The sequence below is a fragment of the Neopelma chrysocephalum genome, unplaced genomic scaffold (genome assembly GCF_003984885.1).
Source record: "Neopelma chrysocephalum unplaced genomic scaffold, ASM398488v2 Primary Assembly neopelma1_23, whole genome shotgun sequence".
Lineage (NCBI taxonomy): Eukaryota > Metazoa > Chordata > Aves > Passeriformes > Pipridae > Neopelma > Neopelma chrysocephalum.
In genome coordinates, this window is record NW_020897691.1 from 27,778,236 (window position 1) to 27,791,000 (window position 12,765).

At 36.3% G+C, this 12,765-nt stretch overlaps 1 protein-coding gene across 1 annotated transcript; it reads right to left on the minus strand.

The window, feature by feature from the left end:
• Positions 1–5,438: 5,438 nt before the first annotated feature.
• Positions 5,439–12,472, minus strand: CENPW (centromere protein W). Its single transcript, XM_027691724.1, has 3 exons — positions 12,298–12,472; positions 7,364–7,477; positions 5,439–5,686 (listed from the first exon to the last, which is right to left on the minus strand). The coding sequence occupies exons 1-3, from the start codon at positions 12,385–12,387 to the stop codon at positions 5,660–5,662; spliced, it is 231 nt and encodes a 76-aa protein (XP_027547525.1). The 5' UTR covers positions 12,388–12,472; the 3' UTR covers positions 5,439–5,659.
• Positions 12,473–12,765: the final 293 nt, after the last annotated feature.

A 12,765-nucleotide genomic window follows, 5' to 3' on the forward strand; every position in this document is an offset into this window, starting at 1 on the left:
TCAAAATTAATTTACCATGTGGAATTCTGATGGCAATTTAGTAAGATATCCCATATCTTTATTGAAAAAAGTTTTAGGAGAGTATTGTTACTTAGACGGTAAGAAAACTACTGTCCACCATCCCCAAAACCCAACCCTTTAAATCTGGAAAATGTGGGAACCCACAATTAAATTCCAACATGAAACACAAATTGTGAGACTACAAAAATGCAGTTACGGTTGGCCAGATAATAATCTTCTATGACATGCCTTTATCTTTCCCTTTTCTTTACTGCTCCCTCTTTTTTTTTTTGACGAATTTTGGAAGCAGCATTGTACACACATAGTTTTCTCTGAAGAGTGAAAGCCAACTAAAAACATAAAGAATTTAAACGTTCAAATGTAACCCAGCATCACTATGGTAACTTCAGCTTTTACCCTGTGAATAACAGTTTCAATGGCTAAGACTTGAGGCTTGCTTGTACTAAGATTTCAGATATGCAATAGAATTTTAAAAACTGGCTTACATGTTGCTTAAATGTGTTCCTTTCTCTGGTTTATTTATAAAATTTGCAGCAGTCTCATTAACACTGATTTGTGATATAATCTAATGTGTGTGTGTACTTAACTACCAAAGTTAAACAACTGAAAACAATTTACATTAGGCTGTCAATTTTAGAGGTCAGCACAAATACAATTATACCAATTTAAATCCAACATAAGGGATGTGTGGAAGTGTTTGCCCTATATAATTTTTGATTCAGGATCTGTCCCATTGCCAACATAAATATCTATCATATATATCTTTCTTTTTACAGACTCAGAAAACAAAATAGGAGTCTGTTTCTATAGAGCCTGACCCAGTGCTAGAAGTTAAGAGCAAGCCATTCATGTAGGAAGTGTTCTTACTTTTATTTTACTGCTGCAGTCACATTATTGCCTGTTATTACCCATTAGTAAGATGGTGTCTACTTTCTTTTTTTTAAACCAGAAGTTACTTTAAGGCTGTTCAGGCATTTTTCTACGCTCCACCAAATTCTCTATGCTCTGAAATCACTCCCCCAGGAAAGTGACCTTCTCAATAAGAAACTTGATCTTACAGGTATCAAATAACCTGAAAAGATCTTTCAGCAGTTTGGTCAGGATAACATTAATAACCCAGCCCACAGGGGAATACTATGTACCAAAGCCAATGTGAATTTGATGACTATGGACGCCCAAGAAACTGAAAAACCCTCAACATCGTTCACCAAACAGTAAATGAATGAATTCCAACTGATTATGTCTGCAAAACCATGAGCTGTCAGGTGGAAAGATTCCTCAACTTACTAAAAAAGTTGCAATTCAGTATTTAGCACAACAAAAATACTGCCAGCATCTTCTCACCCTAGAATTGAAACTACTCAAATATGTAAGAGATTTGTTATAGTATGCTCTTTTATCATATCCAAACAAACTACCACAGCAGCTACAAGTACAGTGCCATTAAAACATATCAAAGAATCTATATGCCAATACAAATATATAGGATATTGAACTGAAAAACAACTACACACAGCACTTAGAACATTCTAAAGAACTTGAATGTCACATGTACTTCACAGCTCTGGAAAAAGGAATTTTGATTTACTGTAATCAGCACTTTTATTTGAAATTTAAGTCACACTTTCTAAATATATACTCATAAATCACCTCAAAGCCCTGTGCATTTAGGAGTTACAGTGCCCTATCATTAGTTGTTCTAAGCTGATAAATTACTAATAGAAGGCCAAGTCAGCAAGTCAGCCAATATGAGAGATAGGTTTCATAGTTAAGGTTGCCATATAAGCAATGTCTTGTACAAAAATTTCCTTCATAAAACTCCACATAGAACATACTAGTTTCTAAAAACAAGGCTATGTTGTACAAATAACCACTTATAATTGAGAAAACTATATGATACTGAAACTGAGCTTTGAATAAAGAAATATCTTCAAGATCCTTCAAAGTCTCATGTATCTTTTACTGTCTCAGCATGGATCAAAACACCCTTGTTTGATGTGAATGGGATTTTTTTTTTTTAACATTAATTGCCCTACATATGTCAGCAGTGTAGGGTTGGTAGTCTTCAAAAAAAATCTGAAAGTGTCACAATCTATAGCATACTTTTTAGTAAGAATAAACCGAATAGTGGAAAGTTACCACAGGGGAAAAAAAGAGTGTTTTTGCTCTATCCCCACCTTATGGCTAGAAAAAGAATTTTTCTATTACAGCATCCATATTTCTGAATTTATTTTTCTTTTACTGTATGACTATAAACAGAAAATATTGACTATTTGTATTACAAAACCTAAGATTCTTTTTTTAGCAGTCCCTCACTTCTCTACAAAAAAGCACAACGAAACTCCACAGCATGAATGCCCTCTCTAGCACCTGTGTTGATTTTCTAACTCAAAACAGCAGACGTATATACATTCAAATAGAACAGTGATTATTTAGGTTCCTAACCCACTAAAGTTAACAAGTTCATTTATTCTGTTGACACCATGAGGAGTTAAAATGGCTAAATCTCTCCACAGATCTAACCTTTGCTGACATACCATTCCTAATGCTCACACTTTTTAAAATAGCTTTAAACCTAATAATCAGGCGATTTATACTACTCATAAAATATTAAGCTTACATGCTCTACAAATTAAAACAATAGTAGGCATGAATGCAGTTTTAAAGATTTCGCAACTATCTTCTCTGCTTGCTTATCTTGCAAGCAAAATGATGCAAGCACAAGAGCTGGAATAGAGTATACTCCTCAGCAGAAGACTTACTCAAGTTGGCAAACAGCAGATCTCCTTTCATCAGTCACTCCATAAGTGAGATCAGACAAATATAGCAGCAGCACCACTCTCTTTCCTCATAGTCACCTGCTGATCAACAAACATTTTTCCTTCTTTTGTGCATTAATTAGTTATGATACCACTCTGGCCCAAGGACTAACATCAGCTACGTGAAAAGCTAAAAACCAAGACAAGGGCCATCACAAGTACTTTGGCCAAATTCTTCTATTTTTTCATTTTCACTTTTCCCCCTTTCATTGATGGTCATAGTAAAAGGGCGGGGTAGGATGAAAAACAGAACATTGGGAAACCTGCAAAGAGAAGAAAATGGAAAAACTGGATGTCTTAAAGCTACTTAAATTTTTTAGGTCCTGCTTTCTAAGGAAACAAGGAGTCATAACTGTATTGTTAGAGAGCATCTCTTTCCCAAAATCTCTTGAATCTGATCTTTAAAACCAGAGGAAATTCAATAGTGAATGAATTGTCTCAATGGTTTCAGAACTCTAAATTTCTCAAGGTTTCATGAAAACGGTTGAATAGGAGAGACACCTTATAAATGCATCAGCATGACTCTTCACTCAGTAATCCTTGCCTTTTTCCTCCTAACAGCAGAATCAACACAGGAATTCAAATAAAAGAACATAACTTCATAAGCTTTCTAGTACAGATCTGGTTTAAAAGAATACTTTATAGAACTATGTGCTTTGATGCTCTGTCATTAAATAGAGATTTGGTAACAGAAATAGATTATTACTATAGCCTCCAAGTTTATATTAATTGGAAGTGTTCATGGGTATTTAGACAATATTGCTGTACGGAGTTTTGATTTTAAAAATCCAGTAAGGAGTACTGTATACAGGAGAGACCCTATGTATATACATGAAGGAGTACAGAAGAGCTGCCAAATACTAATATAATTAACTTTATGGTGAACATTCAAGAAGATACTAGAAAAACATAATAGCATTTTATATTTCTGAATGCTTAAGCACACTACATCGAGCACATTAATTTCCAGTAAGTATTTATTTAAAGTTTAAGAGAGAAGCCTGAATACCTGCCAAGCTATCCAGGTCTTCTTAATACCTGCCAAGCTATCCAGGTCTTCTCAATACCTGCCTTCTTCAGCTATTACAAAACAGCAACAATGGTGCCCTAAAAAAGGGCACCTTCTTAATCATGAATACAGGCCAAAACCACTGTAGAAAATATTTTAAAAGTACACTGGTTGGTTTTAACCCTTCATTGCCTCCCTTATCCAATGGTAGCTGATCACCAATCTACTACACGGGAATAAGAATATTCCACACTATGCTCAGAGTGGATCTTGCTCCCAGGAAAATCAAGACTATAATAAAATATTTCAGAGAAAATTAGGAGAAAACATTTCTAACAAAAGAAAATCTAGTGTTGCAATAAAATTGTTAAATCACGGACAGTATTTACAAAGAAAAATATAAATACTTAGATCTTCCTTATTCCTGATAATGTACTTGAGATTATTAAATCCTCTACATGTGTAGGTTCTCAGCCTTCTTTGTGGATTCCAAGGGAGTAAGAGAAGAAAAGGCAGAATAATCTCATCAACCCTTAAAAGAAGCTCACTGAACTAAGCTCTCTGAGTTAAGTGGAAGAGTAATCCTTCATTTCTGCATACTGGAAAAGAATGACTTTTCAAAGGCTGCACAGGATTTTAAAAAGCACGTGGACATGATATGAAATTAAAAGTACTGGCATTGCTACAGTTTTCTTAGACTACTAAAATATTTCTAAATGCAATTCTTTTTTGCTGAGTTTCTAGAATGTACTCAGTAAGGTGTTTAACAAAATTAGACTACTACATAACACTTTTAAAGATCCTTTATTTTAAGAATAGTTCATTGTGCATATGAAGGATCAGCTACCACATATTCCACAAAACTGTATTATCAGCTCAAACTGTGAGATTTAACTATAACTTTATTAAAACACCCCTTAAGCAAAGTGTTCAGTAAATGGTTACAAGTATCATATCAGGAATAGAATATGATCTTAATTTAAGAAGACATATTTATATAATGTACATTTCCATACCTCTGACAAGTTAGGATGACACTCAAAAGGGGGGAGGAAATAGCTAGGCATTCATGACAATTTATCTTTGTTATTTTTACAAGATCTAACTTCAAAAACAACAGCTGTGCCAGATCTTTTCTTCTCCATAATCTGTGCATCTGTCCACACCAACTGAATTACAGACCACCAAGTTGTCTCATACACCACAGCAAACAATAGGCCAGCTTAACAGTTCAGAGCATGATTTAAAATACCAAATATGTATTCTTTCCCCAGAACATAGAAGTTTTAACCTACTTTTCAAAGTAATTTTAAAAATATTAAGACATTTATAAATAAATTAAAGGCAAGATATTTAATACATTTGCTTCTACAGTGATTATTTTGAAAGTCAAGATTTTATTTAACCAGTAAATCTGCTTTGAACTGCACAATCTATAATGGATTTTGTGAAACCTGCATTTTTTTTTATTACTGTTCTCCTTTAGAAGTTTCACACTTCTAATAATAGATGCCATGTTGTACCTGAAGAGTATGTACGGTACAGGCATTGCTCCATCATTATGAAAGAAATAAAGTATATCAAAAGTCTTAAGTGACAAGTGACACTCGCTTTAAAATTATGCGTGCAGTGTATGAAAATATACATTGTAAGATTTTTTTTTTTTTAAAGAAAGAGCAAGATACTCAGAGTCAGGAGATAGACGTCAATAAAACTGCATACTTCCACAAGTGCTAAAGCTGGCTCACAGTGTCTCAAGTTAGTAAGACAAGATGGAAAAACATGCTTTAAAATTCCAGTAGTCTGTTTTCTAGCCTCTGCTTTTCTTTAAAATAACCTGCAAAAAGAAAAAAAGTATATTTATCACTGCTTTTATCACTACAATTCAGGTCCAAAATGCTAGGCTACTCAGACCAAAGGTTCACATAGCCAATTTTTTCCAAGGCTTGAGTCACCAAGGCTAAAACTCTAGGGAAAACGTCAGAAATAAAGCAAAAGCATACTGAAAGATTTTATATCAGAGATTTTTTTTTTAAGCAAGAACATTCATAAGCAAAAATTCTGTAAAATAAAAGGCTTATTTTAAAAATTAATGCTGAGAAATGGTAATAGTGCTCTCAAGCCCTCAGTAGATTCCTTGAAGTTCTTACCCTGTTAGGCCTAGACAAAAAGAAAAATTAAGGTTTGCCATTATACAGCTACTATGCTCAATTTGTGTTTGCAATGCCTTATTTCTTTCTATATCAAGAGCACACAGACCTTTGGAAGGATATTTTTTGGTTTAGAGTTTAAATTGAAAAATGAACTTCAAAGCCCAAGTGGGACTGTTTAAGTGTTAACATTATTAAAATACAGGCACTTTTTCCTTTCTTTTCATTTTAAAAAAATAAATGGAGCACAAAAATGTTCAAGTAATGTTAAGATTGCAGTTAAAAAGAAATTACAAATGCATAAGATTCCAACTGTAACATTCGCTTGGCTACCCTACATATCCTGTATATATTTTTGTAACTATAGTAATAGAAAGTATCAAACTAAACCTTTCACCAGAGGAAAAAAAATACTGAAAACAAACAGAAGCCAAAGGAGCAAAATATTAGATAACATCAAGTTTTGGTCTTCCAATTTGCCCAGCAGGAGTAAGTGGTTAAACAGTTAACAGATTAAAGAGACCAAGTTCCTTCATGACACCAAGGTAAACAGACTTGCAAGAGATACACAAGACATATCCTAGCGAGTGAAATGCTCTACAAAGTACAAAGGGATTCCAGTCATACCTTGACACTAATTCTTTCTAGACAGAGAAAGCTGCTTAACACCTTCCTTTTTCCCTTCCTTTGCATGTATACAAAATTCACCGTCCTTCACAGATATTCAAACAGCAATTTTTATTATGCTAAATTACCCATATAGCAATCCACAGTTTAATCCTCCCTTCGTTCTTCCCTGGCCAAACACAACATCACACAAAGTATCTGCTTGTTCAAGTAGTATCCACACAATGCTGCAAGCATCCACTACACATTTATTCCAGACTAAGCAGGTAAGAACTGAAGGTGCAAGAAAGATATGTGAATCTCTCTGAACTATTTCTCACTTGTTCCATAAAGCTTCACTTACATAACTGAAGTTAAGACAGCATGCTTCCTTGATGTAGTATCATCTGAAATAAGGATCCTCAACTCTGGAGGGGCTTTCAACCCATGAATGCTTGCTGGTAGACCACTTTGTAGACTTACCCATACATAGAAACTATGAGTTTAAACACGGAATAATAATAATAATAATGATAATAATAAAAACCACCCAGGTTATACTTAATAGGGCAAGGAAAGATAATTTGATGTCTTGGTAACAGTGAATTATGCCAGCGATGGATTAAAGAATATTAAGTTTCTACACATTTTGAATTATAAATAAAATATCAAGTTTAACACAGAAAATATTTGTATATGCTGTCATAATACATTTTACATTATGCAAAAAAAAAAAAGTATTAAAAGTCCTTTAATACCTTCGCGGCAGATATGGTGTGCTCGGGTTTAATTATTTTACTTTTGTTCTCAAAAGCATTTGTCCTGGCTTCTTCTGCTAGCCGATGGAGAAACAGTAAGAAGTTCAAATGCACCTTTAAAATAGGGAAGAAAAAAACAAAAAAATCAAGAATTATTAAACTTGATCAGGCATAGTTTGGTTTTTTAGAGGTTCATTGTTTGGGACAAAGGATTTGCATATTAGACTGCTTCCAAATTTCTGAAAGGTGTTCTCAGAAAAGCAATATATCACTCAGTTCAAGCCTTAGTAAATTTCCAAGACATCCTTTAATGCAAGACTCTTATAGTTTAAGTTTAGCATACTTAAATTGTAAAAGTGCTTTAGAAATGATCAAACAACAACTGATCTAATAGGAATCAAGTCTGATTTTTATTAGCAATTTTTAATAATAAAATGTAGACATAAATATCAGAGAATCAAGAGCCTTTTTGCTTACCAGTGAATATAGTCAGCTTTCACTGACTACAACAGCCAGACTTTTATGAACAACAAATTCATCCCTGCTCTATCGCCAAATGGACCACAGACGAGTTCAAAGACTTCTGCCTCTTTCCAGTGCAAAGAGACATTGACATTAATTTCTCCAGAACAAGAAATTCTCCTGTGTCAGAAGGTTCCATCCATTTTTTCCCAGCTCATCACTTACTTAGACTTTTTATATTAGAAGAACTGGTAGGGCAGAATTCCATTCAATACAGAATTCTGTTCTCCTAATACAGAAGCAGCAAAAAATTTCAGCAGGCAAGGAAGGAACTGCTCCAACTTGGACTAAAACTACCAGTCAATAGCACCCCTGTGTAATCAGGGACCTATAATACAAACCTCTAACATTATACAAATATTATGTGAACTATTTTAACAGTCCCACCAGAAAAATTGATAATTGCACCTTCTGCAAATTTAACTTTCAAACAGCATTACCTTTGCTATGTAAAGTGTACAAAAATACTTTCACAATAAAGAGCTCAGAAAAATACTATTAAAATATATGACAATTTTATTTACATGAATTAGGCAATGTATTTACTCTGCCGCACCTGACCTGTAAAGCCTGGAAAAATAAAACATGGATATAACATGGAAAGTTACAGATAAAGTGGGTTTGCAGCAAAAAAGAATTTTCAGCAATAAGAATCTGCTAGAGGACAGACTCTTGTCATATGAACAGCATTCACAGGACAAGCTATTTGGGATTTTTTTCAATATCCTGAACTGAATGAAGCCAGTATGCAATAGATAAATTTACGTAATATTTGACATAATTTGGAAGCATCAACTACACAAAAAGCAGATGTTCTTGCAGATTTACTTTGCAAAATATCAAAGCCGCTTTTTAACTAGTAACTCACATAGAAATTATCTCTGACAGAGTGGCACTAAAATAATGTTCAGCATTAGAACTCTCACTATTAAACTTATCAATGTGATGGTTAGATTTCTGGAAATAATGTGGGGGAGAAGAGGGAAGTGGAACAAAAGCTTCCATACTTGCAAGTCCTTTTGCTGCGACACCTAAAGGCAAGTGTTAATTTTAAAATTAATTGCCTTTCTAAATTGCGTCTTGTCAGAATTGCTCTACTTTTATTTTCCTATTTTCAAAGTGAATTGCTGCATATGGAGAAGCTTCCTCTGAACTCGAATAGATTTAAACAGTAGTCACAACATATTCCACAACAGAGCACACAGGTTAATAAATATTCCAGGTTATTCAAAGCAATTGAGAAAAGCTAATGAAAGGCAGAATGACTAAATACCATGAATAGGACAGTTACTGACAAGTATCTAAGTGATACCATATTTGTTCAAAGACATTGCTTTACTACATATGAAATTATTGTCCCTGTGCATAAAAATTAAAAACTGTTTTGAATTAACTACTCATGCAAATCACCTTACAAAACAGAATGCTTACTTCCCAGAAAAGAAAGGTTGCAAAGTTTTAATAACTTTGTAAAAAACTCACAACGCTGTTTGCACAGCAACTTCCACACACCTGCTCAACAGAACTAATGAATAGCAGGGAAAAGCTCTGTAATTTTATTTTGCTGCCTTAACTTCAAAACAATTCTTTAGACTAATATTTTGCCTTAAACGTACACTTATTAATCATTCAGTGGTGATAACAAAGAAAAAAGAGGCCATTCAGTGCAATACTTTAAGCTTTTCCTGCAATGAAAATACATACATGCCCTTCTAGCATAAAACAAGCAGCTGAGATCCTGCTTTTCTCCTATAATTTCAAGCTAGAACAAAGTTTGCATATTTTCTTCTCGGACCATTGGAGGAATATCTGAACGTCAGTACTAAAATCTTTACCTCTTATTTTCAAAACGAGCCTTGAAAAAATCTGAAACACTATTCATATTTCTTCACCCAAAGATATTATCATACTCCTTCAAAAGAAAAACAAAACCAAACAGCTTCCTGAGAAAGGCTGATGAAATTTGATACCTACATTGTGCAAAGAGAAAGATGTTAACACTTAGGAAACAGATTCTGACAAACCTTCACGTTTTGAAAGGAGACTTGATCAAAAAGATCTGAAAAGTGAAGAAGAAATCCCATTCAAGTATTTAACAATATTATCTAAATTCTTATGTTTTTCAAACTTGTTAGTTATGATCACATACGAAGATGTTGGTTTTGTCAACTAAATATAATCACTGAAGGTCCAGAAAAAAAACCAGTCTGATTATCTCCTAAGCCAGGCGGGCAGACCATCTCACTGAACTGGACAGTACCGCAGTAGATTCAAACATAAAGAATGGATCATTCAGGAAGATACACTAGAAACTGAATTCTCATTCTTCCCTGGAGAAGACACAAGCTGTCTGCTCAAAATGTACATGGTTCCATCTTGTTAAGACAGTTACTATATAAATGTCTGAAGTATGCAATCTAATCACTCTTACAGTGTTTGCAGAGAATAAGAGACACTAGAAAACATATTCTCAAAACTTGTTACTTGTCTAACTACTAAGTACAAAATAAACTCCTCCATACTTTTTTTTTTTAAAGGCAAAATTCCAGCTGTGTTGATTATTTGTCCATAGAAAAAAAGAGCTAAAGAGCTGTTAGCCATGTGCCTAGCTGAAGAACATTATGGACAACAACCACACCTGGACATTCTTATTTAAAGGTAGAAAATAAAAAAGCCAAGCCTTGTAACATTAAAGGCCATTTAATTTGACACTACCAGAAGAGACAATCTAAGTTTCCATTACAGTATTAAAATTTATTCTGATCTCCTCCTTTGTGTTGGAATGAACATTTGATTAGCCATATTTTAAGCTAGATCTGATTGTTGTTGTTCATAAGTTTCAGTCAATTCAATTCACTGATTGTTGCAGCACACAGAACACTAGTGACAGGACTACAAAGAAATGGGAACCAAAGGCCAAGATTTGGAAGGATGTCCCACTTACCCCTTTTCAGACAGCTACACTAATTTGAAGCCAAATTTTCATTACCCTGGAAACACAGACCAATTGTTACCAATGACTACAAAAAATGTATTGGTGATTGTGTAAGTTTGATTAATTGACTACTTCGTTCCACTGAATAAGCTCTGATTAGGTCTGAGCATAAGTAGCAAGGGGCCAGGTCCTTAGTCCATGAAAAACTCCAGAGATAACAAAAACAGTAGGAAGAAATCATATTTTTATTAGCTCAATTAGAGAAATATTTAATGTTTACATTCAAGTCTAAATACTCTCATGCAATTACTATATTAATTCATATTAATCTCATATTATTTATTTTAATTTTGTATGTTCATATTTAGCTTCATATACCCAGATACCAACCTTCAAGATGGTGCAAGACACAACTTTTATATACGTATGAAACATGGACTTACAATTCAAGTCAGGGACCATGCTAATACAGAGTATCAATTAACACTTTAACGCTCTGAGAATCACATGCATTTGTAAACAAGAAGGCAACACAGTCAAGCAAGTTAAGCCTATTAAGTCACTTCAAAGAATATCCTTTTCATGCACAATTTTTTTTCAGTATAGCAGCTACCACAAACTCTCTTGTGGTCAGGTATCCTTGGTGTAGTCAATTCCTTGGTGAGACAAACCCCACCTGTGTCACAAATCTCTCAGTGCAAATCAGAAGCAATCTAGCTGTGTTGGCCTCAGTTTTTGGAAAGTTGTTTGATATGGCTCTACATCTTTTTGGCAGGCATTTTTAAACCATGAACAGGACCCCCACATCTTATTAGATTAGCAACAAGACTTGTCATTCCTTAGTTTTGGACAGAGATTACTTAGATGGCTTTCAAAAAATATACGATCATTCAAGATGCCTGAACAGCTTAGCTGTTGATCACAATTGATCACTCATTGATCACAACTGACCACCTGCACACCCAAATTGATCTACATTAACAACAAACATCTGCGTGTTATAGACACGTAAGCCAAATTCGTATTTCTCGGTCTGTCTACACCAAACTCTTTGAACAGCAGTGTGTATGTGAAGTGACACAATAATTACGCATCAGCCCGTCCCTGAATCCCCAAACTCGCTGTCAAAGCCCTACAATACAGCACCCACCAGCAAAGAAGAGAGCAGCAATCTCTACTTATCCGTATGTTACCAGGCAAACCAACAGTCCATCTCCCCTCTGCCCGTAGGTGACTACAGAAACACCATCAGTAGGAACTTGGCATCCCGTCAACTCCCAAGTGCTCCAGTGCGCACCATCCAAAACATTTAGAGCGTAAATGTCCCTACTTAGGGATGGCTGCCCCCAGGCAACCAGTAGAGCCGCAGCACCGCCACGGCCAAGAGCAGAACCGCTCCCGGGCTCCCCGGGGCACCTCCAGCCTCGCCCCTCCCCCGCCCCTCTCTCTCTCTCTCTCTCTCTCTCTCTCTCCTCACCAGCAGGTCGGCGTTCGCCGCCAGGCGTAACTGCGGCTTGTATTTCTTTATTATTTTCCGCAAAGTGCTGCGGGGCGCCGTGCGCCTCATCTTCCTCCGCTCTTCTTCTTCCTGCTCCTGTTCCTCTTCCTCCCGCCGCCCTCGCTCTCTCCGCCGTTCGAATCCGCCGCCCTCGCGCAGGCGCGCGCGCCCGCCGTGATGCCACTTCCCAACGGCCGCGCGAGGCGCCGGCACCGCCCCCGCGCCCCGCCCCCCCCCCGAGCGAGGCGGTGGCGCCCCCGCCCTTCCCTGGGAAGCGGGCAGGAGTTTCCGGCCGCTTATGCCGAGCGGTTTGGGAGCTGCGGGGAGAGCGAGGAGGTGGTGGAGTGATTTCTCACCTGTCCCAGCGGGCACTGCCAGCGCACGGCCACCTCCCGGGTGCGGCGGCTGCCGGCTCGGGAGGCGCGGCCCCGTCGCCGCGGTGGCGCA

Bases quoted from the DNA above. Each gene is read 5' to 3' on its own strand.
- CENPW (XM_027691724.1), bottom strand. From the start codon at position 12,387: ATGAGGCGCACGGCGCCCCGCAGCACTTTGCGGAAAATAATAAAGAAA. The intron at 7,478-12,297 runs GTGAGGAGAGAG...CCTATTTTAAAG, and splicing joins CGGCGAACGCCGACCTGCTG to GTGCATTTGAACTTCTTACT. The intron at 5,687-7,363 runs GTATTAAAGGAC...TTCTTTTTGCAG, and splicing joins ACACCATATCTGCCGCGAAG to GTTATTTTAAAGAAAAGCAG.